This window comes from Misgurnus anguillicaudatus, chromosome 21, assembly GCF_027580225.2.
Source record: "Misgurnus anguillicaudatus chromosome 21, ASM2758022v2, whole genome shotgun sequence".
Classification (NCBI taxonomy): Eukaryota; Metazoa; Chordata; class Actinopteri; order Cypriniformes; family Cobitidae; genus Misgurnus; species Misgurnus anguillicaudatus.
In genome coordinates, this window is record NC_073357.2 from 53,835,108 (window position 1) to 53,861,869 (window position 26,762).

Here is a 26,762-nt window from a genome sequence, read left to right on the forward strand (position 1 = left end):
CTGCCATTTAGTGCAGAGATCAGCTCATTTGCATTTAAAAGGATACACCCAAAAACAGCAAATTTTTGCTCACACCTACGCAGTGGCAATTTTAATATGCTTTAATAAATTATCTATATGGTATTTTGAGCTAAAACTTAACATATGTACTCTGGGGACTTATTTGGCATCTAAAAAAAGTCATGTGAAATGTCCTCTTTAAAACTTATAATACTTTTGTTGAGCATTTAAAGCAACACTAGTTTTTGCTCTTTGCTCCCCCTACAGGTTAGAAATGGAATTGTCCATTACCACTGTCGTAAATAATTTAGCCTATGCAGCATAGCTGGCTCTGATTGGATTGTAGGTCTGCCGTAATTAAAGCAAGTTTTTGTAGTTTTCATTGGACCTACAGGACCCCGACCCGATGGTTGGAAACTTCTTTAGTGCGGTTTTGGCTGATAGAGGGCTGCAAAGCGAATGTGAAAGTGTCGTTCACCCTGTTTCAAGTGGATGAACGACTGAAACCTTTTTGGAAACGTTATTTTAAGGTAAAAAAAACTCTTTGGTGTTGCTTTAACCTTAATATTATCAAAATGTGTAACATTATTTCAAACAATTCTAGCTTCTAAAATTGAATTTAGCAGTAATGATAGTCGGTTGCATCCCTGAAAGGTACTCTTGTAATCCAGGATGTTTTGTTATTTGTATAGGATAAGATAAAAAAGGACTTGCATTTATGAAATGAATGAAAAACACTGTTAGATCTGCCTATGTATTTATTTAATGATTCAATTGTACAGCCATTGTAAGATTTTTTTAAAAATACACCTGGACAGAAGATCATAAAACACCCAAATGTAGATGAAATACAATATTCGTTCAATAGACCCAGGCCACAAAACTGCAGAAAATCACAATGGAAAACAGAGAAAGGACAACGGGTTTCCCATTTTCCATAAAACAGTGAGCCGTACATTAAAACAACAGCTGAAAACACCTCAAGTATGGACAGTGCATAGGTCTTAATATTCAGTATTTAACCCTTAATAGTGACAATAGCTTGGCCCTTTGTGCTGCAGCAGATGAAGTCTGTATCAATGTTACACCGATGTGCCCTCTGCAGTTGGAGCTGGTTTATTGTCTTCAGGCTTCATGGCAGGGAAGAGGAGCACCTCCTAAAATAGAGCACACGATTGACATGATTTATCAAACCAGATTGCAGAAAGATCAAAGTTTTACTGGTGCATCTAAAATTTACTTCAAAATAAAGAGTACCTTGATATTGTTGGAGTCTGTGAGGAACATGGCGAGACGATCAATGCCCATGCCCCATCCTGCAGTGGGCGGAAGGCCATACTCCAAAGCGGTGCAGAAGGTCTCATCGACAACCATCGCCTCATCATCACCTTCTGCCTTGGCCTGTGGACATAAAAACATTTACTAATGCTGGAGATCATCTTGACTTTACTGAAACAAAAATTTATAGTTAGTAAGTTAGAAAACAAGGGGCAACATCTATACAACCTCAAAGTCATTATTTTAATATTATTGCTAACCATAAAACATCCCAAAAAATGCATGATAATACAAACCATTCAAAGACAGAATTAAGTTATTAAAAACTAGTGACTAAGACTAGACATAAACATAATGCATGCAAATATAAAAGAGCTGGGAAAATATTAAGATTTATTAATTAAATGAGATATTTGGTAGTTTAATTTCACCTGAGCCTGCTGCTCAAACAGTTCTCTTTGTCGGACCGGATCGTTCAACTCAGTGTAAGCATTGCAAATCTCCTTCTTCATCACGAAAAGCTCAAAGCGCTCAGTTAGACCTTTCTCAGATCTGTGCCTGTACAAGACAAAGAAACACCAAAACAGATGTGTTACATTTATGACTGTTGAATTTAACTATGAACTATAAGCGAAGCAAGCTCACCATTTTGCTAGAGGACTCATGATCTGTGGGTGATCACAGATGAAGGTGGGATTGATGCACTTGACCTCCAGGAAATCTCCTACCAGCTTATCAATAAAAACAAATTGCAAAATGAATGTGTGTGTTTATTATCTGGGGCTGTTAAATGCTTTATTCTGATTGGCTGAGAAATGTTCCACGGGTATGAATTATTTTTCAATAAACGCACACCTGACCAGTCAAATGTCTTAAAATATCCACCAGAGCAATGTCTTAATAATGTCTGTGGTAACTGTGGTATAAGCAGAATAATTAAGGCTCAAATAATTCAAAACAACCCGTCATCAATAATTCCTTACTTATGGTATATTTTAAAGTAGAACATGACCACAAATTAGTTTATTTCCAGGATGGTAGGAGGTTTCTCTCTGTACCTTATCAAGAAGACGTGCGGTTGTTCTAGGAGGAGGACATTCAACTTCTTTCTGAGCACAAAGCTCATCGAAGAATTTGCGCGTTTCTGATGAAAAGATAAACATGTCAACGGTTGTTCAGCAACTATCCAGTGTCAAGATTTGTCAGTATTAATCGTAAACCTCACCATCACTGTCATAGGTCTCTGGAGCTGGAAACTTCACTCCCATTTCCTTCTCCAGGTCATGAGTCATACTGATCCGTCTAAATGGAGGAGTGAAGTCAATTTCATGGGCCTCTCCCTCTGGACCATCAGGATGATAGGTGACCTTGTAACCTCCTGTAATGTGCTTCACCATTCCTGTACAACAAAGACAACACATTGTTAACAATATGGGTTTTTAAATGGCTAATATTAAAGGGATACTCATTTTCCAGCTCACCTAGAGTTAAGCATTTGATTTTTACCATTTTGGAATCCATTCAGCTGATCTCCGATCTGGCGGTACTACTTTTAGCATAGCTTAGCACAATCCATTGACTTTGATTAGACCATTAGCATCGCGCTCAAAAATAAGCAAAAAGTTTAGATGTTTTAAATAAGAAAAATTGGACTCTTCTGTAGTTACATCGTGTACTAAGACCAATAGAAGATTAAAAGTTGGGATTTCTAGGCAGATATTGCTAGGAACTATACTCTCATTTTGGTGTAATAATCAAGGACTTTGCTGCTCTACCATGGCTGCATAAGGCGCAATGATATTGCGTAGTGCCCTAAGTATGTAAATCCCCAAATATTCAAATGCCTTTTTTACATAACAGCAAGATCAAGGTAAAGGGATAGTTACACAAAATGTATGATATAAATGAGATAAAAAAGTATACTGGTAAGGAAGTTTATTAAACCTGAGAGAAGCTTCTCTGTGATTTCCATCAGATCGTTATAGTCTGCGTAAGCCATATAAAACTCGCATGTGGTGAACTCTGGGTTGTGGGTGAGATCAATGCCTTCGTTACGGAACTGACGGCCAACCTCATAAACACGATCAATGCCTCCGACTACCAACATCTGAAATCATGACGGACATAAACATGTGAGATGAATAACATGTTTAGTAAGAATTAAACGGGAATGGGAAATATTACAGATCACCAGATACCGAAGCAACATATTTACCTTGTGGTAAAGCTCAGGGGCGATTCTCATGTAGAGTTTCATATTCAGCTCATTGTGGTGGGTTATAAACGGTTTAGCCACAGCACCACCAGGTATTACGTTCATCATGGGAGTCTCAATCTATAAAAAAAGATGTCCATATATAAAAACAGTTTCAGTAAGGCATTAAATAAATAGTATTAAAAAGGAAAATTACCCTATAATTTACCCACCTTAATGCCATTCTATATTAATACTTCTTTCTTTCAGGCAAACACAATCAGAGTTACTTTAAATAATATCCTAGATTTGTAATACATTGAATGGTGACAGAAGACATACAGTATGCATTACAAAGCTAGGAAGAGCCAGGAAAATATATAATAAAATGAAACTGAATGTGTTTGTCTGAAGCAAGTCATATACATCTATGATGGAGTAATTTATGGGGTAATTTTATGGGGGAACTACTTAATTAAGAATATGAGAAATCCAACTAGAGATGCATAACGATTAATCGCGATTAATCTACAGCAGAATGAAAGTTTACATCATATATGTGTGCGAATTGTGTATAATATATTTTGTATATTAAGTATATATATTTATATATAATATAAATTATACATAAATATACAAATGTATGTGCTGGGCAAAGATTAATCGTGATTAATCGCATACAGAATAAAAGTGGGTTTTTTGCATAATATATGTGTGTGGGTATTGTGTGCAATTATTATGTATACCGGTATATAAATACACACACATACATACATATATTCATTTAAGATTTTTTTTTTATTAATATATAATATAAAATATCTAAAAATATAAATATATATATATATATATATATACACATATACTTAAATACATACATGAATGTGTGTGTATTTATATATACATAATAATTACAAAGAGCACACACTCATATATTATGCCAAAAAACACTTTTATTTTGTATGCGATTAATCTTTGCCCAGCACTGAAATACACAAGTAAACATTTCTTAAATATATATACACATGCATGTGTGTGCATTTATCTATACAAAGTTATTTTACACAGTTCACACACACACATATGATGTAAACAAAAATGTATATTCTGCTATAGATTTATCGTGATTAATCGTTATGCATCCCCAAATCCAAAAAATTCCTGCATGCTAAACTGGGGCATAAGCCAGGACATAAGGCAGTATTTTAACATAAAAATGACACATTTCATATTCATGTAGCATTTAAGTATGGTTCAAATGCATAACTAGACTACTAAATTAAAGCTAGCAGCTAGTGCCGTGTTTCTCAACCAGGGGGCCCCAACAGATTTACAAGGGAGCCTAAAATGACTTAAAATAATTAAAAATAAGACAAAAGCATTGAATAAGCTAAAAAAACATATAATCTATACATTACTTATTGTTTGATAATTTTTTGGAACAGATCTAGTCATGCCAAGCTCTAGAATGCTCTACTCGGGAGAAATTGAGTAAGTGAGGGGTCTTCACATATTGTTGTGGACAATAAGGGGGCCTTGAAGTGAAACAGGTTGAGAACTACTGAGCTAGTGTTCCTATAGCTCTAATGGTAGAGCATTGTGCTCAACTTAAATGTCTTCTCTTTGCAGATATCTCCCCCTTGTGGACAATAATCTTACCTCAAGAAAGCCAAGCTCATCCAGAAAGCTGCGGAGATAGGTGATAATCTTGGAACGAGTAATAAACTTCTGTCTCACAGGGTCATTCAGAATCAGGTCCAAATATCGTTGTCTAAACCTGGTTTCCTGTGGGAACAAAATACATATATTGATCAACCTTTAATCTTATGTTAACACATCTTTATCTTATTTATACATGCGGTAATAGGCTTTATGCCCAGCTGCACTACTTCCTGAACTTCAGCCAGCTCCTTGTTTCCTGTCTGCCATTTTTGGACAAACTGATTAATCCAGGTGTGCCTGACCTCAGTAGTCACAACAACAATAATCAGACACACCTGGATTAATCAGTTTGTCCAATAATGGCAGACAGGAAACAAGGAGCTGGCTGAAGTTCAGGAAGTAGTGCAGCTGGGCATAAAGCCTATTCAAAATATGGAAAGTGACCTTGTCTTTTAGGCCAAAGTGAAGGTGGGGAAGCATATGAAGACATGGAGACAACAGTGTCATCTCAACTGGGATGATGCTCAACTCGCCCTTTTTAGTTTTGCCAGGATTACCACGAACACCGATGATGTCCCCGCGTCTTAATTTGTTGTTGATGTGGAAAAAATCTTCTTCTGATTTGTAGCTCCTAAATTAAAACCGAAATGAAGTGAAGTAATCAGCTTTCGAAACACGCAATCCTAAAATAAGCAGATTGTAAAAGCAGTGAATCAGACCTGGAGTTTGCCATGACCTGCAATTTGACTCCCTCCCCACGCAGGTCATAAAACAGCAGCTTGGCACCCGAAGCCCTCTTAGCATGTACACGACCTTTGAAGTAAAAACAACAAAATGAAGAAAATAAGAATTAACTAACTTGGAGAAATGTTCCGATTTAACAAAAACGGAGGGAACTGTCCTTAATTTTGGAAAAAACAACAATTGTGCTTACGTTTATTTATATTCGCAGTGAAAGTTATCAGAAATCTGTGTTTTGTTGCAGTATATTTATTCTTCTGTATACAGTGAAAACAGAAATGTAAAGTTGCCTAAATCTTTTAAAGGGATACTCCACTTTTTTTGAAAATATATAACGCGGACGGAATCACGGAATCCAAATGCGCGGAAACATGTTCCTTTTGTGTAATATTGGACGTGCAAACAGGGTTCGTCAAAGCCCAGAACACAGCAGACAAATTAGGTACAGTATACTGTACTTTCTTTCAGCGTCCGCCTTGCGCGCACACGTCCGCACAGCTTAAAAGTATATTTACAGGACATTTACAAATTGAGGAAACTGAGAAAAAACAGCAGATCCACCACTGCAGTGAATATACAGCAAGGTGACGCTCTTGACATCCATTTATCAAGCGTGTATAGCTCGTATATGTAAAACACACGTGTGATCACTGAACTAAGTTTTCTTTCTTGTTTAAGTCAACATAAACAGCTGGATGTTACTCAGTATATTGAAACTTAAAGCAGTCTGTCTTGGGTCTTAAAGTGACAGTAGCCTGCTGCTTTGTGTGTCAGAAATGTGTTGATTTCATTACAAATATATTTCACATTTAATACAGATGCCTGAACATTAAAAAAAGATTTTAGTATTTGTCATGTTCTGAATAAAAAGTAGTTTAAACCCATTATTAACTGTCTGGTTTTTACAACTTTCATTCAGGAGCAAAAATCTGCCTTTAAATTTGTCAGTAATAAAGACTTGTCATTTATCATGATAATTATCGATATCGACTGATATGGAAAACGTTCTCTTGATAATTTTTTTGGGCATATCGCCCAACCTCAAGTTAAACATTTGATTTTTACCATTTTGGAATTCATTCAGCTGATCTCCGGGTCTGGCGCTAGCACTTTTAGCATAGCTGAGCATAATCCATTGAATCTGACCAGACCACTAGCATCGCGCCAACAAACAACCAAAGAGCTTGGACATTTTTCCTATTTAAAACTTGACTCTTCTGTAGCCACATCGTGTACTAAGACCGACAGAAAATTAAAAGTTGCGATTTTCTAGGCAGATATCACTAGGAACTATACTCTCATTCTGGTGTAATAATCCGTGACTTTGCTGATGTAACATGGCTGCAGGAGGGTAGTGATATTACACACTGCCCGAAAATAGTCCCCTGCCATTGAAAGTTACTAAAGAGAATATTTTCGGCTGCTCCGTAATATTATTGCGCCTCCTGCAGCCATGTTACAGCAGCAAAGTCCTTGATTATATATTAAAATCGCAACTTTAAATTTTCTGTCGGTCTTAGTACACAATATAACTACACAAGAGTCAAGTTTTAAATAGGAAAAATATCAAAACTCTTTAGTTATTTTTTAGTGCGATGCTAATGGTCTAATCAGATTCAATTGATTATGCTAAGCTATGCTAAATGTGGTAGCGCCAGACCCAGAGATCAGCTGAATGGATTCCAAAACAGTAAAAATCAAATATTTAACTCTAGGGGAGCTGGAAAATGAGCATATTTAAAAAAAAGTGGAGTGTCCCGTTTAAGGCATCTTTTTTAGGCTATTAAACTTCAAAAAGGCATGTACACTCTTAAGAAAAAGGTAAAAATGCTGCCACTGGGATGTAACAAGAAGTACACATGTATCTAAAGAGTGTATATTTGTACCTCAACGGTACATAATAGTACCTCACAGATATTAGGACCTTTTCCTTCCCAGTGATAGATTTTGTACTTTGCATAAGTTATGTTTGTATGCATGTAACTTGCATATTGATATGGGTTGTTTTGAACCCGAAATGTTTCTTTACATCAAATACACACAGAAAGCATTTACCTGATACATTGAGAACAACATCCGTCAAGTGGTCTCCTGGTTGTAGGTGATTATATTTCTCTATAAAGTCTGTAAGCGATAAATCCACATGGAATTTGTGAGGGTACGGATCTTCAGAAGTTCCCTTCAAGGCTTGAATGGCTTGTGAACGTATCTTGAAGTATTGCTGCATAAAAAACAAAGAGCTATAACTAACCTGTTGTCTTCATGTCATTGTTTTAACCAGAAAAACTTTACTTTCATAATAACATACGTTTGGATCCAAAGTTTCCTCATCAGCCCCATAAGCGCTTTGCTCCGATTTGTCAGTGGTCTGCTTCGGTTCCTGCTGTTCTTTAGCCTTGGCATCCTTCTCAGCTGCTTTCTTCTCAGCTTTCATTCGCCGTTTCAGCTCACTAGAAACACACGAGCAATAAGATCAACCTTGACACTCAATGTCATAGTACAAACACATGCATGCTACGGAAGTCTCCACAGGAAGTTTATTTAGTGACAAAAGGTTGGTCGTTTTTCTCATTAAATGAAAACGCCACCAACCTTTTGTCACTTCTCCAGCGACTTCCTTGTACAAGCAAAGGCTGGGATTGAGAGCAGGGACGAGCAAACTTCTGCAACCTGCACGCGTGCAGCCTGCATATTCTGACCAAAGTCAACATGATGCGAGTGTCCTATTTGATAAATCAAGAAAAAATAAGGGTCAGATTTATTGCACCCTTACAAAAATTACTGTGGTCCTACCATGGTACACGCAACGGGCAATATCAGATTAGTGTATTACCATGGCACTATGACATTTATTACACATGGCATTGACACACTAATTGTTAAATTACGTTAAATAGATTTTAAATAAATATATTTTTCAAATATTATTTTACATGTCTAGAATACATTCCGAAAAACCTGACAAACTGGAAAGAGGAACTTGTTTGTATAAACGAAAATAAAACCAAAATGGAAAGATCATACAACAATAACAAAATAACAAAACTGTCAAGGGCTTACAAACTGTCATATAAATAAAAAGATAAATATTAAAAGATAATAAAAATTGTCTATCAACACACAAAGAGAGAGAGAGAGAGATTTTTTTTGATTTTTCAAAAAACATTTATTACATAAAATGGAACAGACTACAACACATCACCTATTCCAGAAAAGGAAGAGAAGGAAAAAAAATCAACCTACCAAAAAGAAAAATGCAACTCTTCTTCAACAATCTCACAGAGAGTCCCATTAATGCACCAAATTGATTCAAACAGTGAAAGATCATGAATTAATTTATAGTAATGGAAACAATCAAAATTCTGGAAACAAGTCTTGAAAAAACAGCTACTAAGTCACAGAAAACATTGGTCTCAATTTTTTCTTTTCTAGTGGCATAAATTGCCATTTTTGCCTGACCAAGCAAAAAATTCAACAACTGAGATTTTTGTTTACAACTTCTTAAATACTTAAAACCACAAATAAATATTTTCATTGAAAACAGCACATTAATAGAAATAAAAAGCATTCCCAATATATCAAATAAAGGTTTTAGCCTTTCACAGTGCATGAATGCATGAAAAAGGTTTCTTTTTGTGGACAAAGGGGACAACCTTCATTACAATCATCATTAAACAAAGACACAAAGGCATTAACTGCAACTGCACCATGCAACAGCCTCCACCCTTTTTTTTTTATCAATGGTGACTTGTATAAGACTCTCCATTCTGGTTTTTAATTATCATCAATTTTAAGAACCTCTATCCAACGTTTGTATCACACCTATTAATTAAAAAGTTCTTAATACGCACGTCAACACAAATCTTATACAATTCTTTCCCTGATAAAACATCAGTAAGAGCTGATCTGCAACTTTTAAGTGCTTTTGTTACAATGCGTCATGATTTGATCTTTAAATGCTCAGCAACTGTGTACACATCTTTAAAATCAAGTCCTGCTATTTGATGTTAAGTGACCAATTGTTGTCACTTTGGTATTCAGTAAAGTTCTTTCTGGTACAGCAAATGATGCCTCATGTGTTAGGTCCAAACGTGAACCAAAGACCATTTATTACACATGGCATTGACAATCTAATTGTTAAATTACGTTAAATAGATTTTAAATACATATTTTTTTCAAATATTATTTTACATGTCTAGAATACATTCCGAAAAACCTGACAAACTGGAAAGAGGAACTTGTTTGCATAAACGAAAATAAAAGCAAAATGGAAAGATCATAAAACAATTACAAAATAACAAAACTGTCAAGGGCTTACAAACTGTCATATAAATAAAAAGATAAATACGAATTGTCTATCAACACACAGAGAGAGAGAGAGAGAGAGAGAGAGAGAGAGAGAGAGAGAGAGAGGAGACTTGCTGTGGGACAACATTTTAAATACGTTCAATAATAGCACAGATATTTGTTCGTACACAGTATATATTTCTTTAAGTCGAACATTTTAAAAATGTATTTGTTTGACGAATATGAATTGTTAAAATGACTGTAAAATCAATGCCGCGCAAGGTATGATGGGAAATTAAGTTATCTTCCGGAGCGCTACAAACACCGGTTAGACTGTTTGTTTGAGAATGTAACTTACATACAAATAAGAGACTGAACAGTTTGCGAAATTTGTTATGATTTAAGCGAAGTCTAGGCCCAAATATCACAAATTATGAATATGCATCAAAACACGCTGTCAGACCTGTCTAACCACGTTGCCTGTCATGCATTCCATTAAAGCGAAACTAAAAAGCATTGTGTCGTGGAATATAGACAAGCCATACAAACAATCAAAAACTTCTCTTAAACCCCGTTTAGGTGTACAGTGGGCCTAGTGTTGTAATACTAATTTCACATACTTTTTGCTGAGTTTCTCTCCATCCACAACAGCCCCGTCTGCCATCTTCTTTACCCTCAACCGCTGAACACGCAACACTGACTCCACTGACTGACCGCGAGCTTAGCGCGTGAAGCCGAACATTAAAACAACACCAACATATAATGGCTAATGTTTAACCAACATTTCATAGTAAAAGTAGCGTTGCGTTGGGTTGCGTCAGTGGTTGCGTCAGTTCTTGTTGATTCTATATGACAACAAAATTATAAATATACATTTATACATAATAATAAAATACCAAGATTTGATTTAAGTGTAATGCTTTTCTTTTTTTTATTACATCTGTGTTTTTTCTTTTCATTTTTTGTAACATTGTTAGGGAACGATATTTGAGATATGATTGTTTTCATGAATTTATCTAAGTTTTTATATATAAAAAAAAAAAAAATAAAGTATTTATTTAGAAAATGTCATTTTTGTGTATAAAGTCCATATTACAAAACAAGAAACCCACATTTAAAGCTCCTTATTGTTAAGCCCGATTACACTCACACAATCAGAATAGCACAAAAAGTCTATTTCATATTTAATAGTTAAACAATTATATTGATTAAATTTTAATATTTTCTGTATTAAATATTTGGTATTTCTATAATGTTTCGGTTTTGTACTCATACATGTACAATAAAGTATTTCTATAATGTTCCAGTTTTGTACTCATACAAGTACAATAAAGTTAGTTATCTTGTGATTAACTATTTACCATATAGAAATCAAGATTTAATTAATCTTTTATTTTTTATAAGAAATGTTACACATAATATCACTTACTGTACCATCTGAATCCTTTGTAGTAGGACTTTTAAGCTGACAAACTTTTAATAATTCCAAGAGGGATGTTTTTAAAACGTTTTGTGGTTAATTATATTCATATTGACAAATGAGAAATTAAATTTTATTTGTGAATTTGTGATTGATTGTGTTGACTGTAAAACAAATTAGGTCAATGTGATGTAAATGCTGGACTTTGGAAAACACCGTGGGTTGGAATTGTATTACTCTACGGTTTCATACTCAACCAGGCTCGACCAATCCTGAGCATGTTCACGCATAGAATTGTGGGACAAAAGGATGTGCCTTGGTGCCTTTAATTATCTTCTATTTACACATTATTTCTTTAATAATGCTAATTAAATGCTAACACAAAAATTAGGACATCTCATATTGATTAAACGAGAAGAATACTAACCATGTTTGTTTTCAGGAAGTCTGTAGTGTCTTCCGCAAGAAGGATAGCAAGAACACAGAGAACTACCGTCCACCGAGCAGTGACATCAGTGATGTTCTGACAAATAATACATAAAACATTGAGATCAACAGTGAGAACAGATTACTTAAAGTTAGCAAATGGACTTAAACTATTTAAAACAAACAAACAAAAATACTTACCATTAGATTCTCAAGAGAGCTTTTAAACTTTTCTCTCATTCAAAATCTTCAAAAACAATGTTTAGCAAGGGATGAGAACAATTCTTCCTTGAGGTTTTTGCTTGCGACTTGTTTGTACTCCACAGTAACGTTATACTATATGAAAGAAGGATAACAAAAGAAACAACATATCAAGATTTAAAAAGTTTTGACATGCCCTAAATAAAATGTGTGTTAATTACCTGACTTTCCATGAAGGGTATGCACTCTCTTCAAAGAAACAAGCTCCTGCTAAATAATAATAATATACAATTAACATAGTATATTGATTGATAGATACTAAAAAGCAATTGTAAAAACAACATTTTTAGCATTCAGTCTATAAACTTAAAACTTTTTATACAGCAGATCTCTTATTTAACATAACTTGGCATTTTAAGGTATGAAATTATTATTGTTTTTTTCTCCAGAGGTGGGTAGAAACATGCTTACTGCATTACATTGACTTGAGTAACAATTTTGAAAGCACCTACTTTAAATGTGCTATTTTACCTTTTATAAGCAGTTCTAAGCATTTTCATGTAGTTTATTATTATAAACCACACCAACACGAATTATAAACTCACTACTTAAGCAGTTTTTCCATTGCATACTTTTACTTTTACTCAAGCAGTTATTACTATAAGGCTTAACTTTAACTAACTTTTTATATAATTAAATTTTTACTCAATCTACCTCTGCATATTAGTTACTTATGTCTGTTGAACGAAAATGTTTATCTTTAAACATACATGATTAGCAGTTGTTGGATTGCTAATTGTGATCAAATAGCATGCATCAGTTTTATTATTACCGACAAAATATTACTGTTTACAAACTGTGATTGTAATATTGCGATAAAAATGTAGCAATTAAAAAATAAAAATGATATATAAGCACAAACTTACCTCCTCATGCTCTCATCCGACCATGTGCTGTTGTCATCTTCTTCAGTTAACCACTCAGTTAAGCCACCACTTACTCCTTGGGAGCATTACTGCCACCTACTGTGCAGTCATCCTTTTTGAAAATACTTGAAATTTTAAGTTGAGCTAAATTAATCTTTTAAGTTTAATCAAGTTGACTTGAGTTTGCATAGAAAAAAGTTGGGATTACTTAGTTAAACTAAGTAAGGTTAACAAACTTAATTAAATAAGTTAAGTTTACTTAATCTTTTTAGTAAGCTCAGCTATTACATTTTACAGACGCAACCACGTTGTCACGGTTACGCGGCTGAACCGAAGTGATCTTCCGGTCTGTATTTTTTAATTATTACATTATGTCAGTAACAATTGACGTTTGAGTTCCGGTCTGTATTTTTCTATCAGTCTGGCTAGTGGCTAAACTAAACTTATCTCGAAAACAAATACCAAAAATAAAATGTTTAGTCTGCTGAATACGAGGGTAGACGACGAGCGTGAATCACACCTGTGCGAAGAGATTTGGAAGCCAGTCAAGAATTCAAGGACCTGGCTGTAGCTAACATTGTATACATTCATTTTGCAAAGTAACGTTAGCTCAGAGCAGTTCTTCACAGGTGAACGCAACTTTTATGAAAATTTTAAAATTCTGCTTTTTATATTTCTAGTAAACGCATATTCAATTCATAAAATGTGTATTCATCTGTGAACATTAACTTGTTGGACAAAACCTAACTTTTGTTAAACACAGATATTATTTTTAAGATAATTCAAAAGTCTATGGAAAAATTAATAGGCTTTTTTGCGAGGGAACCAGTCTCCCTCTAACTTCCGGGTTAGCCTATAAAAATACGTCATCCCTGCGTCACTCTACTAGGAGACCTGTTAGCTACATAAAATAATGGATTAAAAACAGAAGCTCAAATTGCAGATTTTAATCTATTTTATTGATATATTGCAGCACATTTACAGAAAAAATAGCTGCAAGAGTACAAATATCCCAACAAAAGCACAACATTTTTATACAGTATGCATCTTTATAAACTGTTTCACAATTAATATGTCATTTAGAAGTGATAATGTTTTTTATCTTCACATCAGTCATGACAATGTTTAACAAACCAACGACAACAAACAGTATGTGCTAATGAACCAACACAAGTAGCTTGCTATAAGAATGACATAACTGTTGTGCCATTTATTATGGCACATTAGGAATTATCATACTTCAATAAGCAACAGAACCAAGACCGTTTATACTTCTCTTTCTTAAAAGATTAGATATCAAACTGAATAGTAAATAAGAGATTGTTTTCTTGCACTTATTCTAACTGCATAGCAGTGTAATGCAATATAGACTGCTGTACAACAATTAAAAACAAGGATGCATTATATTTGAAAATATTGTATTTGTGTAAAATAGCATTGCATAATTTTTATAGTTAATCAAATTGCTTCTTTCTTGGAACTAATGAAGGGTGTTGTTTTAAATAACCTCAAAAATGTCAACAGCAACAAGAAAATAATCTGCTTTTAAAAGGCACAACTACTAATTAAACTTATCACTTTGTGCAATCAATATGATTTTTATATTAAAAGTAATTGTTAGAGGTATATTGGTATGAATTTAGTGACTGAAATGAAGTTGTTTATAAATTGATAAAAGAATGGTATACCATGTTATGTCATTGATATTGTTTTACTGCATTGTAATCTTTAATAAACAAATAATTTTATAAGAAAAAGATAACCAAATGACATTAACTGCATTTGCAAACTTAACCTTGTACATTTAATGCTAAACATTATTTCACCCATAACAGATATTTTCATTATAAGCAACAATAATTGGGTCCCAATGTGAATGTCTGAATCCTACAGAATAAAATTTTAAAGGGTAAATTTTTATATGGCTTTTATTTCCTGAAAAGCTTAATACAATTATTTTAGGAATTTCAGGTAATGTTTAGTTAAACGGTTGCAGTTAAAAATCTAGCAGAGATAAAAACCATATATATTGTGACTTAACTCGTAACACATTATGTTAGTAAAAGTTTAACAGGAATGTACAACCGTATTGTGCATTATGATATAGAAATATCTTTATATCTCTGTACTATCATGTTACAACAGCATATGGGCTGCACACAGATGCTTTCTACTTTAAACAATACAAGATAAAACAAGTAATCCTGTAACAATTATGCAGTTGGATTAAAATATAGTAATATAGCCACTGATTCTAATTGTGATAACTTCAGACAACATGGACAAAAATAAATTAATACTTTTCTTTAAAAGAGGTATGAGGAAAAACGTAAATATTCATATAAATAATGAGTGCTATGGAAACAAAAATCTTATTGTACAGAAATGAAGACGAGTCACGGAAAGCTCATGTTAAAGTTCACAGTTCTTCCTCATGCAGAGATGTATGAGAGCACCCTTCGATCAAAACTTCTCAAAAAACGTCTCTACTAAAAAGTAGGTTCTGAGCAACGAACATCGTCCACAATTTGACATTTTATTACCAATCATTGTAGGCTCAAACTAGCCATTACAACCTCCTTATAATGAATATATTCATCTTTATGCTACCATCAGTACATGCCAAACTAGTTTGGCAGCTCATCATACATGCCCCTAGACCACATACAGTATGTGAGCTTGAAATAACCAGTACTATAACTCGCATAGTGTTCCTTACATTCAAAACCAATTCACTTCACTTCACAACCAAATGTACAAACATTAAACCAATTAAACCACAACAGTGGCCAATGACTTGAAAGTTGGTGAAAACTCAACATGTTCTGAGGTCTTCAGATGCCATCTGGAGGCGTTTCGCTGCCTATAATTTAACAGCAACTGGCTATGATGACACTTACTACATTATTAAAAACCATTTCTGTAAAGAGATGTGTCATATAAAGAGTTGCTTTGTAAGTTTATACAGTAGACCTATGTGTATGTATATACTGTAAGCCAGTATATTCAGAGAACTTGTTGGTAATACTGGTTGGACACTCCCTTCTGATTCACCAAAGAAAGCAATGTGTCCTGTTCCAGCGTACCAGACGCTGGTTCATAAAATAACCTAGCACAATGACACAAAATAACATCATATGTTAAAATTTTAGATTCAGTATAAGATACACTTTTAAAGATCTAATCTTAAAATAATGTGACACACATATGTATACAGAACACTCATACAGACATCACGCAAGCTAAATGAGATGCCAAGAAATGGCTTATGTAAACCCAAATCAAGATTCTGATAACCCCTTGTATGATTGTTAACCTGGAATGTGTATTTCTAACTGGAGAAATTAACAGGACCAGTCTAAAATATACAGTCTAGACAGATTAAAGACAGTGGAGATGAGCTTGATGAAATGCAGAGGCAGAAGTAACTAACCAACTTATTTAAAGTGCTAGTAGGAAAATGCTAAAGCAAATTTTTATTCACTTATATCTTTTCTTTCGCAGTTGAACTACTGTTAAAGATAAAAAATAGCTTATAAATAGATTCTCAAGTGTACCAACACAGAAAAAAAACACTGAGTGTGCACACATTTGTTAAAAATAAAAATCTCACTGCAGACTGCATATGCCTGGCATACTATATATCATCATATGTTTAGTTCACAGCTAAAAATAGACGTCACAAAGTTAGACAAGCCTCACTGAGAAATATGTGGTGAATCAATCATGTTCTTGTTTGTAGTGATGCCATTTAGACATAACTGTTCCCCCCATATAGTGTGTCCTTTTCAATCCCGATTAAACATGAATGGCGCTAGGCAAAATCTACAGCATCCAATATTTCAGCAATATAGAGGACATTCAAATATCCATTGTGTGTGCAAGAAACATCTACAATCATACGTGGAATGGAGACACCGGGCAGTTAAACTTTGAAGGCCCTAATAGGAGTGTGAGATGTTATTGCCTTGCTCCTGAAGGCTCACCAGAAGGTCATCAATCTTCTCCATGTTCTGAGACGTTGTCATTGGGGTCTGGACAGTTCCAGGGTCTGACATAGACTGGCCGAGTAAAGACTGGACCTCGTTTTCTTGCTGAGCAGATTGATTGATGGCAATAATCTGATCAGACAGCCTAGTTCCTTGGGAGTTCATCAGTTGACTGCACTCTACAGAAATTAAGTGATGACATTAGCTATGGCTTTAAATGTAATTTTTAATGGGGAAAAAATGGGACAATCACCTTACCATTATGGATCTCAAAGAGGAAAAGGTTGGGCTGCTGATTCTGGTTGGGCTGGCTGAGGTTTCCACTCATGGTGGTCTGAAAGAGGGGACCTGACTGTTGGACTGGTGATGAAGTGCTGGGCTGAATTCCAGTTAAATCACTCTGTGGTGCAAAGAGGGCTTCTTGAGGAGCTACTCCCCCAGGCATGTTAGGCTGGGCCATGAAGAGGTTTAGAGACTGTGAAGGCCCAGTCCCAGAACTTGCTGCAAGCTGCATGGGTTGCTGGTCCGGGAACATGGACTTATTAGAGGACGGGTTGACCACCATAGTACTCTGATCCTGAAAAGTCATGGGCTCAGATGGCTCTTGTTGCCTGACGGTGAAAGGTAGAGAAGTGTTTTGTTGTTCTGGAGAACTTAAGCTGCTGTTGTTCATTGATGCTATCTGGACTTGGCCACCAAATAACAGACTGGAGGCTTGCTCTTGCGTCACTGTAGATGTTAGAGAACTGAGGAGTAGACCGGCCTGCTGTTGCTGGCCAGAGGAGAGTTTGCTTGGTGACTGGGAGATGCTCTGGTAAATGGATCCAGGTTGGGCATGCTCCGGTGACTGTTGCTGCTCCATTGGAGTGCTTTGCTGAATGGGGGACAGTTGGGTCGGAGTTGGGAATACAGATGGGGCCTCAAGAGAAGACGTCTGCATTGAAGTCAGGAAAGCCAGCTGCTGTGGCTGGCTGGCATTAACTGCGAGTTGACCCGGTACAGCATTCTGTGCAAGAAACATACTGGTCGCAGGGGGTTGAACGTCCGTGGACATATTTGACCCACTAAGAACCGTGAGATTGGTTTGGAAAAGAGAAGCTTGGACCTGATCCTGGTTGGGTGAGGTCTTCTGTGTGTGATAAAGGGTCTCCTGTGAACTTTGGGCTTCAGGCATGGTTGTAGGGTTGTGAAAGAGGGAAGGTGTGGAATGATTAGGTTGCTGCTGAAGAAAGCCACTTTGAATAGATAAAAGCTCATTGGCTTGTTGGAACAAAGCTGCTTGCTGCTGCTGTTGTTGTTGTGGTGGTGGTGTCTGCTGGAAGAGAGAACTTCCATTTTGCACCATAGCTTGCGAGGAGCCCTGCTGTTCTGAACCACAATGCATTTGAACAGGGGCCTGAAAGAGCTGATGTTGAAGGTTCTCCAGAACTTGGTGCTGCTGCTGCAGCTGAATTTGCTGCTCTTGTTGCTGGATCTGCTGCTGCAGTTGAATTTGTTGCTCTTGTTGTTGGATCTGCTGCTGCAGCTGAATTTGCTGCTCTTGTTGTTGGATCTGTTGCTGCAACTGAATTTGCTGCTCTTGTTGTTGGATCTGCTGCTGCAGCTGAATTTGCTGCTCTTGTTGTTGGATCTGCTGTTGTTGCTGAATGTGCTGCTGCAACTGAATTTGCTGCTCTTGTTGCTGGATCTGTTGCTGCAACTGAATTTGCTGCTGCTGTTGCTGTTGGATTTGCTGCTGCTGCTGCTGTTGTTGCTGAATTTGCTGCTGCTGTTGTTGCTGAATTTGCTGCTGCTGCTGTTGTTGCTGTATTTGCTGCTGTTGAATTTGCTGCTGCTGAAGATGATGTTGTCGCTGCTTTGACAATGAATTCTCAGCTTGAAGTTGAATGTTGCAGAATCCCTTCGCTTGCAGCTGCCGCACAGCTTGCTCCAGTTGCGCCACCTCATCCGGCGGCAGTAGCGACAGTTGTTGCTGTGGGTTGTCATCTATTTGTGAGAGCCCCACCACTGATCCGCTAGCATTGCTGGACCTCTCCTGTCCAAGGCTGTCTCTCTGTTCCAGAAGGAATGGCTGAACACCTTGCTGGAGAAGAGATTCACTAGGCACATGGAAAGAGCCGCTGGGGGCAAGGTCCTGCTTTTGAATGGTGCTGAAGGGCTCTTTGTTGGTAAAAACAGAGTTCTGTGATTGCTCCTGTTCTCTTGTTTGGTGGGTTAGAGGACTGGAAAATGTACAACTGTTGGTGGAGATCTCTGTACTCATCTCTAAGGCTTGCTGTGCTGAATTGATGACACTGGGGGTCTGCTGGGTAAGAAAGAATTTGAAAACAGGAATCAAGGAAATGCAGATGCAATCACGACTTGTCTATCAAGCTCTTTAATTGTACAGACCTTGAAGGCAGAAGGATTACTAGAGACATCCATTGGAGTGGCCTCTTCTCGCTTAACAAGAGGCAAAACTGGGGTCATCAAGGCACTATCTATTACTATTGGAAACAACAAACAGAAGGTCATTTATTACATTGTGTTGCATGCAAAACATAATAATGCTCATATTCACATTGATGTCTGCTTACCTTTCATTTGTTCAAAACAACACGGTGTCACCGGAGGCAAGACTTCCTTCTTCACTGATGAATCAACATCTAAAAGATCATTTTTGGGACAATTAGGTTTACTATAGGCTTTTATAATTTGTAAACCAAAATTATTAATTTGTTTAATACCCTGACCTGGTTCTGGAGTGTATGTAAATGGTTGCACATCATGGGAACGTCCAGCGTTTGTCATAACATAGACACCAACAGACACAGGTGATGTGATCGTCTGATTTTGATATGGAGGGACTTTGACAATAAGGTGATTCTAATAGGGGAGAGCAAATGAGATTATATACTTTGAGATGTGAGATCAAAGAATTTAAAGCACAAAAAGCTTTACTACTTCTTAAATAGTGAGCTGGGGACCTGAAAATAACATATCTTAGTGACTAAGAACACCTGGGACAAGTTGTTAGTCGTGTTATGCACAGGCAAGCACAAATTATTTTTCTTTCAAAAATTTAGAAAATTGTTCTTTAGTTATCTATTATCAATTAGCAGCATTTGATATTAAGTCACAAGTCACGCACAACAAAATTAAGACAATAGAATAAACCCAAAACATAACACAACCGAAATAACCTACAACCCAGCATTGAAAACACAATGGACTAGAACACTGTTTGTGAATCTAGGTCAACAATCTCTAACGCTTGCCAAAGTCCTGGCAGGCAACAATTGAGGCTAGTGATATCTGTGACCTGCACAAAGCAGCCTCTATTTATACAGCTCTTGACCGGCCCGTACAGTCAAATAATAGGAACAGCAGATGCTACGGCTTACCTGATGGAAAAAATCCATGTCAATGTCTGCCTCTGCCTTCCAGGATTTATCATCTGAAACAGATCCAAAAAAGACAGTGGTTAAACAGTGCAAGAGGTTTTTTGGTAAAGCTAAACAGGAACATGTCAAGATGAAACACTGATAATGTACCTGAAGTATTTTCCTGAAATATAACTTTGGTTCCTTTAAGGAAGTTCTTTCCGATAATAAAGACTTCATTCCCGCCTTTAACCGAGCAGCTGTGCAAACTCTTCTTGAGAATCTCAGGTACTCCTGCAGGCTGGGCTGTGAAAACAGAAACAGCCAGAGAAAAACATACGTTTATACGTGAACCTTTCTACGTAGTTGGTTCCCTTGGTACCATCTATTTCTAGCCCATGATCTGTCTTTTGCTATCTCACATTAACATTTTCCATTTGCACTTATGGCATACACTTTTATGCAGTGTAATTGGCTATAACCATCAATGTCTTACCTAGATTATAGAAGCTTCAGGAACACTAAGGCCAATCAAGCCAAATATCAAAATTACCCTATGATTTACTCACCCTTAAGCCTGGAATACACTGCACAATACACAATACACCTTATCACACTGTGCGACATGGATCGTTTAAACATGGGTACGACAAACATTTAGACTGTACGATGATGACACGGAGGCTTCGACACCTGCGTTACACGTTAACGCAACATCACCAGCATGATCTAGTAGTAAACAAATACCAGTACGCAGGTTGTAGCAGCAAACACACTGTGCGTTGATCATGCTGAATTTCTGACACTGTCAGAAAACTATCGTAGGCTATCTTTGGACGCAAAAACGGGAAAACGTACGTTTTTGAACCTCTCTCACTGTAAGACATAAGTCCACCGATGAAGAGCCACGATCACAGAAATCGCGACGATTGTTTCACAATGGCAATCTTTCATCTGGGTCAGCCAAAAATCGTGCAGTGTATCCCGGGCTTTAAGCAATCCGAGATACATGTGTCCATAATATTTCAGGCAAGCACATTTTAAGTTATTTTAGTAAATATCCTCGCTCTTCCAAGCTTTATAATTGTAGACAACAGGGTTTAGGGAACAACTTCTGACTTTAAAACGCAAAAACGTGCATTTATTCTTCGCAGAGGTAATCCACATGGGTCCAAAGGGTTAATAAAGGTCTTCTGCGGGTAATCAATATGAGTGTGTAAGAAAAACATCCATATTTCAAACTTTATGACTCTTGTGAATCATGTGAGTCCAAGATGGCGTCGTTACCTATGGATATTTTTCTGGGCTTCAAAGTCAGAAGTTGTTCCCTGATCCCCGTTTTCGTCTTTATAAGCTTGGAATAGCTTTCTAAAATAACTCCAAATGGGTTTGTCTGAAAGTTGATGGACATATGTATCTCCAATTGCTGGAGTATCGCTTTAAACGGCCAGTAAAACTGCTTGGTTAACCAAGATACTACTTTTTGCTTTCTGACTTATTCTTATTGCCCCACGCCAGTGACCTTAATAATATAAACATTCATTATCCCCTCCTCTAATCTCTACCTCTCCTATGTGATGAGAGCACCAGCTGGGCTTGCTAGCAGGAAGATGCTATGAATAACCCAAAAGCCACTCACTGCACAGTATGGGAGAAGACGAGGTCTGTAACGTGAGCACAGAGCCATCGGGGCGCGGGATGTTGACTCGAAACACCAGCCTGGCACGGGTACTCTTCTTCTTAGATCCGGCCACCCCGATACGGGCCTCCACGTCGGCATTCCTGAGCTTCAGGATCCCCACACAATCCACACTGTAAATACACCCGACAGTCAGCTGGACATGATTCATAACTCTACTGGGAATGGCTATTTAGTACAGCACTCCCTAATGGACATTTTAATGTTTGTAAAATTCTGGAAAGCAACATTTAATATACTTCAAACTCTGCTACGTACGCTAAAGTCATATTGCTGCTTGGGTTCAGAGGCACTTCAATGACAGTGGTGCCTTCAATGTCCACTTCTCTACAAGCGGTTGTGTTACGGCCCGTAACCCTACAAGCCTGGTAGAACCCGTGGGGCTTCACACGTCCAGCATCGTTGCCTACAAAAATAAGCAGGACCACTGGTTCCTTCACTCCCTCCAGCTGTGAGGACCAAAAACTTGTGGTTAACAGAATCATGTGCATACATAATAAGCAGAATAAGTGGCCACAAGATTTTGTATATTTCATCCAAACAACAAGAACTAGCTTTATGACGCACCTTAATAGTAGGAAAACCCTGCTGTGTTCTGTCTTTGACAGACCCCCGGCTGCCTTCGGTCAGATAGCGTGCTCTGTGTTGAGTCTCGGGCTGTACCAGAATCTTCAGTTCCTTTCCTTCACTTTTTTGAGGATACTGACCAGACAGTATCACACCTTTGTAACAAGACGCTTGTGGTCCCTCAGAACTATAAAAACAAGGATTTTGGTGAGCATCAAATTTACGTAATTAACGTCACCAGGTGGTAGGGCTGGGAAATACTGATATACGATACGCATCTTTCTAAAAAATTACATGCAAGTCAAAGCCTTGTTAGGTTGTTGCTAGGGATGAAGGTGAAAGGTTTCAATAAAAAGATACAACTTTACCCAATGCCATAAGGCACAAGCGTACCTTTCTACCGAAATAACTCACCATGCTTTAGTAGAGCCCTTGCTGTCTGGGCCAAGCTGCGAGAGTACAAAGTGTGGCCCTTTGGCACTATCTGCATCAAAGACATCCATGCTGGCCTCTTCAGCGGAGACTGGTTTTGGTCCGGGCTTCTGCCGTGGGGTGCACTTTCGGGCCTTGCGGGGCACTTCAGTATTGTCGTTGTAGGAGCTGGAGCTTACGATGCTGAAGTTCGAGACAGAGTTTTCAATCCAGATGCTGTTGCTTTGCTCCGAGTCAAGTACAAGCTCATCCTGGCATGACATTTGGCTGTCATCAAACAAGTCTTCAGGTGGAGGCGAGATGTTGAGAACGGGACGCTTGGAGGGCGTCACCTGGTGTTGCTGCTGGACGGTTCCGGCTGCTTTTTCTCCACAAACCCTGCCACCGCCGGAGAGCTTGCTTTCCACAGACAAAACTTCAGCTTTCCTTCGGCCGCCTGCATCTCCTGGCGCGCTGCTATCCGAGGTGGACGTGGAGTGTGAGGTCGAACTGGAAGAGGTAGGAAAAGGACTGCGAGGGCTCCCTGTGGTCATTGCATCTGTATGTGTACAATGAAACAGTTAATATAGGCATCAAAATTGAGCCAGCAGTCCCAATAAGTGAAGACATTTTCTTCATAATTCAATTACGAAGTAAGTTATCTATGCTTTTTGGGATGGTTTGCCTTGGCTTATTGTCAAAGCAGTTCAAATGCTGTGAAAATAAATAAACAACAGGAGCAAAAATGATCATGCTGAATAACATTTGTGCATTCCCTCTGGATACTCAGGATGAAAACAAACATTTTACATTGCGTGACTGTGCATGGCATGCCGTCACTCTCCAAGACGTAAAACACACAGCTCGCCAGCCATAATATTCTCTGCTGTGTGGGTTTTGTTTATGTTTACAGTACAAGTAAATGAGCTTTTGTGCATGGTTTAATGGCATATGTTGAAGGACTACATCTCTCAACCGGATGCTGTAAATGTGTGTTGAATGATGCAAGCAAATCCTCATAGAGAAATTTGCATGGGAGTGAGCATGGTCACAGAAACAACATAAACCAGTGGCTGACCTACAGTATGAAGCAGAGACCTGCAGACACTCCCTGCTTCAGAGAGAACTACCTGAAATAAAAACGAGACAACGAATGAGCAATAAAAGCTGACCATTGAATCATATTCAAATGAAGAAGGCGTTGTTCCTTTTTAGTTTTTTACTGTTGGTGAAATCTGTTGACAATGAACATCCATTTGTCTTTAAAATCCAACTGGACACCCTTTAAGTATCATGTGAAGATTCCAAAAAGCATTCCTATAGTCATTAAAAGAAAACAGCACATTATAAGCCGTTGGATGCTGTATATCTGTTGTAAACTTTTAAAATGGAAAAATTGAAAAGGTTTTGCACAATAAAGACAAGTTTTGTAAATGCAGTCTTGCAATAATTGTACACAGATCATCTGCTTTAAATGGTTCAACACAATCTCATGCCAATTCATACGCATTTTACAGATGGCTAATTCGTATGAATTTAAGTTTAGGGGTGGGGTTAGGATTATTGTGTTTTTATAAACTTACATTTTTACATTCATACAAATTAGTTTACTTCGTAAAATATGTATAAATTCATATGAGATCAGGTTGAGCCACAAGCCCCCCGCATATCTTTATGGTAGAAAATAAAGTGCATTACGTTAAAACACAACAGTCGGATGACGGTGTTGTTTTCATTTCAATACTGTAGTATGTGTAGACACATTCCAGTGCTCTCTATTCCAGCCCTCCATTTCCAAATGCTCAAATATGTGGGAATAATGCCGTGTTGCAACAAGCAGGATTAAACTACAGCTGTTTTGCAACTTTCATTGATCTTTGGTGAAAGTATCATGAAAAAAAAACATTCATAAAGGCAGTAAGGAGAAGTCTTCATTGGGGCTGTCGTTGTAACCGTGATCCTGTATTACCACGCTACTGACAAGCCAACCGCAGAACATGACAAGCAACCACAAAAACCATGCCGTTCACATTTAATCATGAAGCAGTGCCCTTCTTCCTTTAAACTTTATACATGTATAATAAACTCTCATTACAACAAGAGTTGAGAGAGTATCTTGTTTTTCGTAAATTGTTCAAAATGTAAAAAATACCAGGCTATTCATATTTCGTTAAATCATGCAGTGAATGTGTGAAAAGCCCTGAGCCCTCACCTAAAGGATTATTAGGAACACCATACTAATACTGTGTTTAACCCTCTTTCGCCTTCAGAACTGCCTTAATTCTACGTGGCATTGATTCAACAAGGTGCTGAAAGCATGTTTTAGAAATGTTGGCCCATATTGATAGAATAGCATCTTGCAGTTGATGGAGATTTGTGGGATGCACATCCAGGACACGAAGCTCCCTTTCCACCACATCCCAAAGATGCTCTATTGGGTTGAGATCTGGTGACTGTGGGGGGCATTTTAGTACAGTGAACTCGTTGTCATGTTCAAGAAACCAATTTGAAATGATTCGAGCTTTGTGACATGATGCATTATCCTGCTGGAAGTAGCCATCAGAGGATAAAGGGATGAACATGGTCAGAACCAATGCTTAGGTAGGCCGTGGCATTTAAACAATGCTCAATTGGTACTAAGGGGCCTAAAGTGTGCCAAGAAAACATCCCCCACACCATTACACCACCACCACCAGCGTGCACAGTGTTAACAAGGCATGATGGATCCATGTTCTCATTCTGTTTACGCCAAATTCTGCCTCTACCATCTGAATGTCTCAATAGAAATCGAGACTCATCAGACTAGGCAACATTTTTCCAGTCTTCAACTGTCCAATTTTGGAGAGCTCGTGCAAATTGTAGCCTCTTTTTCCTATTTGTAATGAAGATAAGTGCTACCCGGTGGGGTCTTCTGCTGTTGTAGCCCATCCGCCTCAAGGTTGTGCGTGTTGTGGCTTCACAAATGCTTTGCTGCATACCTCGGTTGTAACGAGTGGTTATTTCAGTCAAAGTTGCTCTTCTATCAGCTTAAATCAGTCGGCCCATTCTCCTCTGACCTCTAGCATCAACAAGGCATTTTCGCCCACAGGACTGCTGCATATTTTTCCCTTTTCACACCATTCTTTGTAAACCCTAGAAATGGTTGTGCGTGAAAATCCCAGTAACTGAGCAGATTGTGAAATACTCAGACCGGCCCGTCTGGCACCAACAACCATGCCACGCACAAAATACCCTTTCTTTCCCATTCTGACATTCAGTTTGGACATCCTTGACCAGGACCACACCCCTAAATGCATTGAAGGAACTGCCTTGTGATTGGTTGATTAGATAATTACATTAATTAAAAATTGAACAGGTGTTCAAATTTTGGTCCAGTTTTGCTGCCTTCCTCTGAACATAAAAACTGGACCAAAAAGAAATATTTCTAATAGGTTAAAACGCTGAAATATGAGAATGTGAAAAACTTTAATGTGAGAATTCCTTTAACAGCTGAATAATATGATGAAACATGATGCAAAATACAAAGCAAAAATGTACACTTTTATGTGTTGCATCAGAAACCATTTTAAGACAGTAATTATGAATAATGCTTTGCATCC

General features: G+C 37.4%; 2 protein-coding genes and 1 long non-coding RNA gene across 11 annotated transcripts in view; all 3 read right to left on the reverse strand.

The window, feature by feature from the left end:
* Window positions 1-740: 740 nt before the first annotated feature.
* Window positions 741-10,938, reverse strand: kars1 (lysyl-tRNA synthetase 1). 2 transcript variants are annotated; one of them, XM_055213259.2, is made up of 15 exons: window positions 10,783-10,934; window positions 8,468-8,598; window positions 8,184-8,325; window positions 7,931-8,096; window positions 5,854-5,947; window positions 5,579-5,765; window positions 5,132-5,257; window positions 3,494-3,613; window positions 3,223-3,385; window positions 2,504-2,677; window positions 2,337-2,422; window positions 1,924-2,009; window positions 1,710-1,836; window positions 1,258-1,401; window positions 741-1,157 (listed from the first exon to the last, which is right to left on the reverse strand). In XM_055213259.2, the coding sequence occupies exons 2-15, from the start codon at window positions 8,584-8,586 to the stop codon at window positions 1,083-1,085; spliced, it is 1,809 nt and encodes a 602-aa protein (XP_055069234.2). In that variant the 5' UTR covers window positions 8,587-8,598; window positions 10,783-10,934; the 3' UTR covers window positions 741-1,082. The 2 variants fall into 2 exon arrangements, with proteins under 2 accessions (XP_055069234.2, XP_055069244.2); XM_055213269.2 differs by lacking the exon at window positions 8,468-8,598 and having other exon boundaries at window positions 10,783-10,938.
* A 933-nt stretch (window positions 10,939-11,871) lies between these two features.
* Window positions 11,872-13,426, reverse strand: LOC129418699 (uncharacterized). Its single transcript, XR_012360074.1, has 4 exons — window positions 13,136-13,426; window positions 12,431-12,479; window positions 12,210-12,344; window positions 11,872-12,105 (listed from the first exon to the last, which is right to left on the reverse strand). It is a non-coding gene; the product is annotated as an uncharacterized lncRNA (long non-coding RNA).
* A 646-nt stretch (window positions 13,427-14,072) lies between these two features.
* The window catches only part of nfat5b (nuclear factor of activated T cells 5b), a 48,326-nt gene continuing 35,636 nt past the window's right edge, over window positions 14,073-26,762 (reverse strand). For 3 of the 8 annotated variants that reach the window (XM_055213293.2, XM_055213323.2, XM_055213332.2), the window contains 11 exons: window positions 23,167-23,722; window positions 22,753-22,939; window positions 22,444-22,634; window positions 22,126-22,298; window positions 20,658-20,792; window positions 20,508-20,560; window positions 19,857-19,989; window positions 19,701-19,769; window positions 19,516-19,610; window positions 17,383-19,429; window positions 14,073-17,303 (listed from right to left, as the gene is read on the reverse strand). In XM_055213293.2, coding sequence (XP_055069268.2) covers window positions 17,077-17,303; window positions 17,383-19,429; window positions 19,516-19,610; window positions 19,701-19,769; window positions 19,857-19,989; window positions 20,508-20,560; window positions 20,658-20,792; window positions 22,126-22,298; window positions 22,444-22,634; window positions 22,753-22,939; window positions 23,167-23,722 — 3,866 coding nt within the window. In that variant the 3' untranslated portion in view covers window positions 14,073-17,076. Of the gene's footprint in view, window positions 17,304-17,382; window positions 19,430-19,515; window positions 19,611-19,700; window positions 19,770-19,856; window positions 19,990-20,507; window positions 20,561-20,657; window positions 20,793-22,125; window positions 22,299-22,443; window positions 22,635-22,752; window positions 22,940-23,166; window positions 23,723-24,241; window positions 26,519-26,762 lie in introns of those variants that run through there. The other 5 variants (XM_055213309.2, XM_055213341.2, XM_073859379.1 and 2 more) reach the window with 5 other exon arrangements.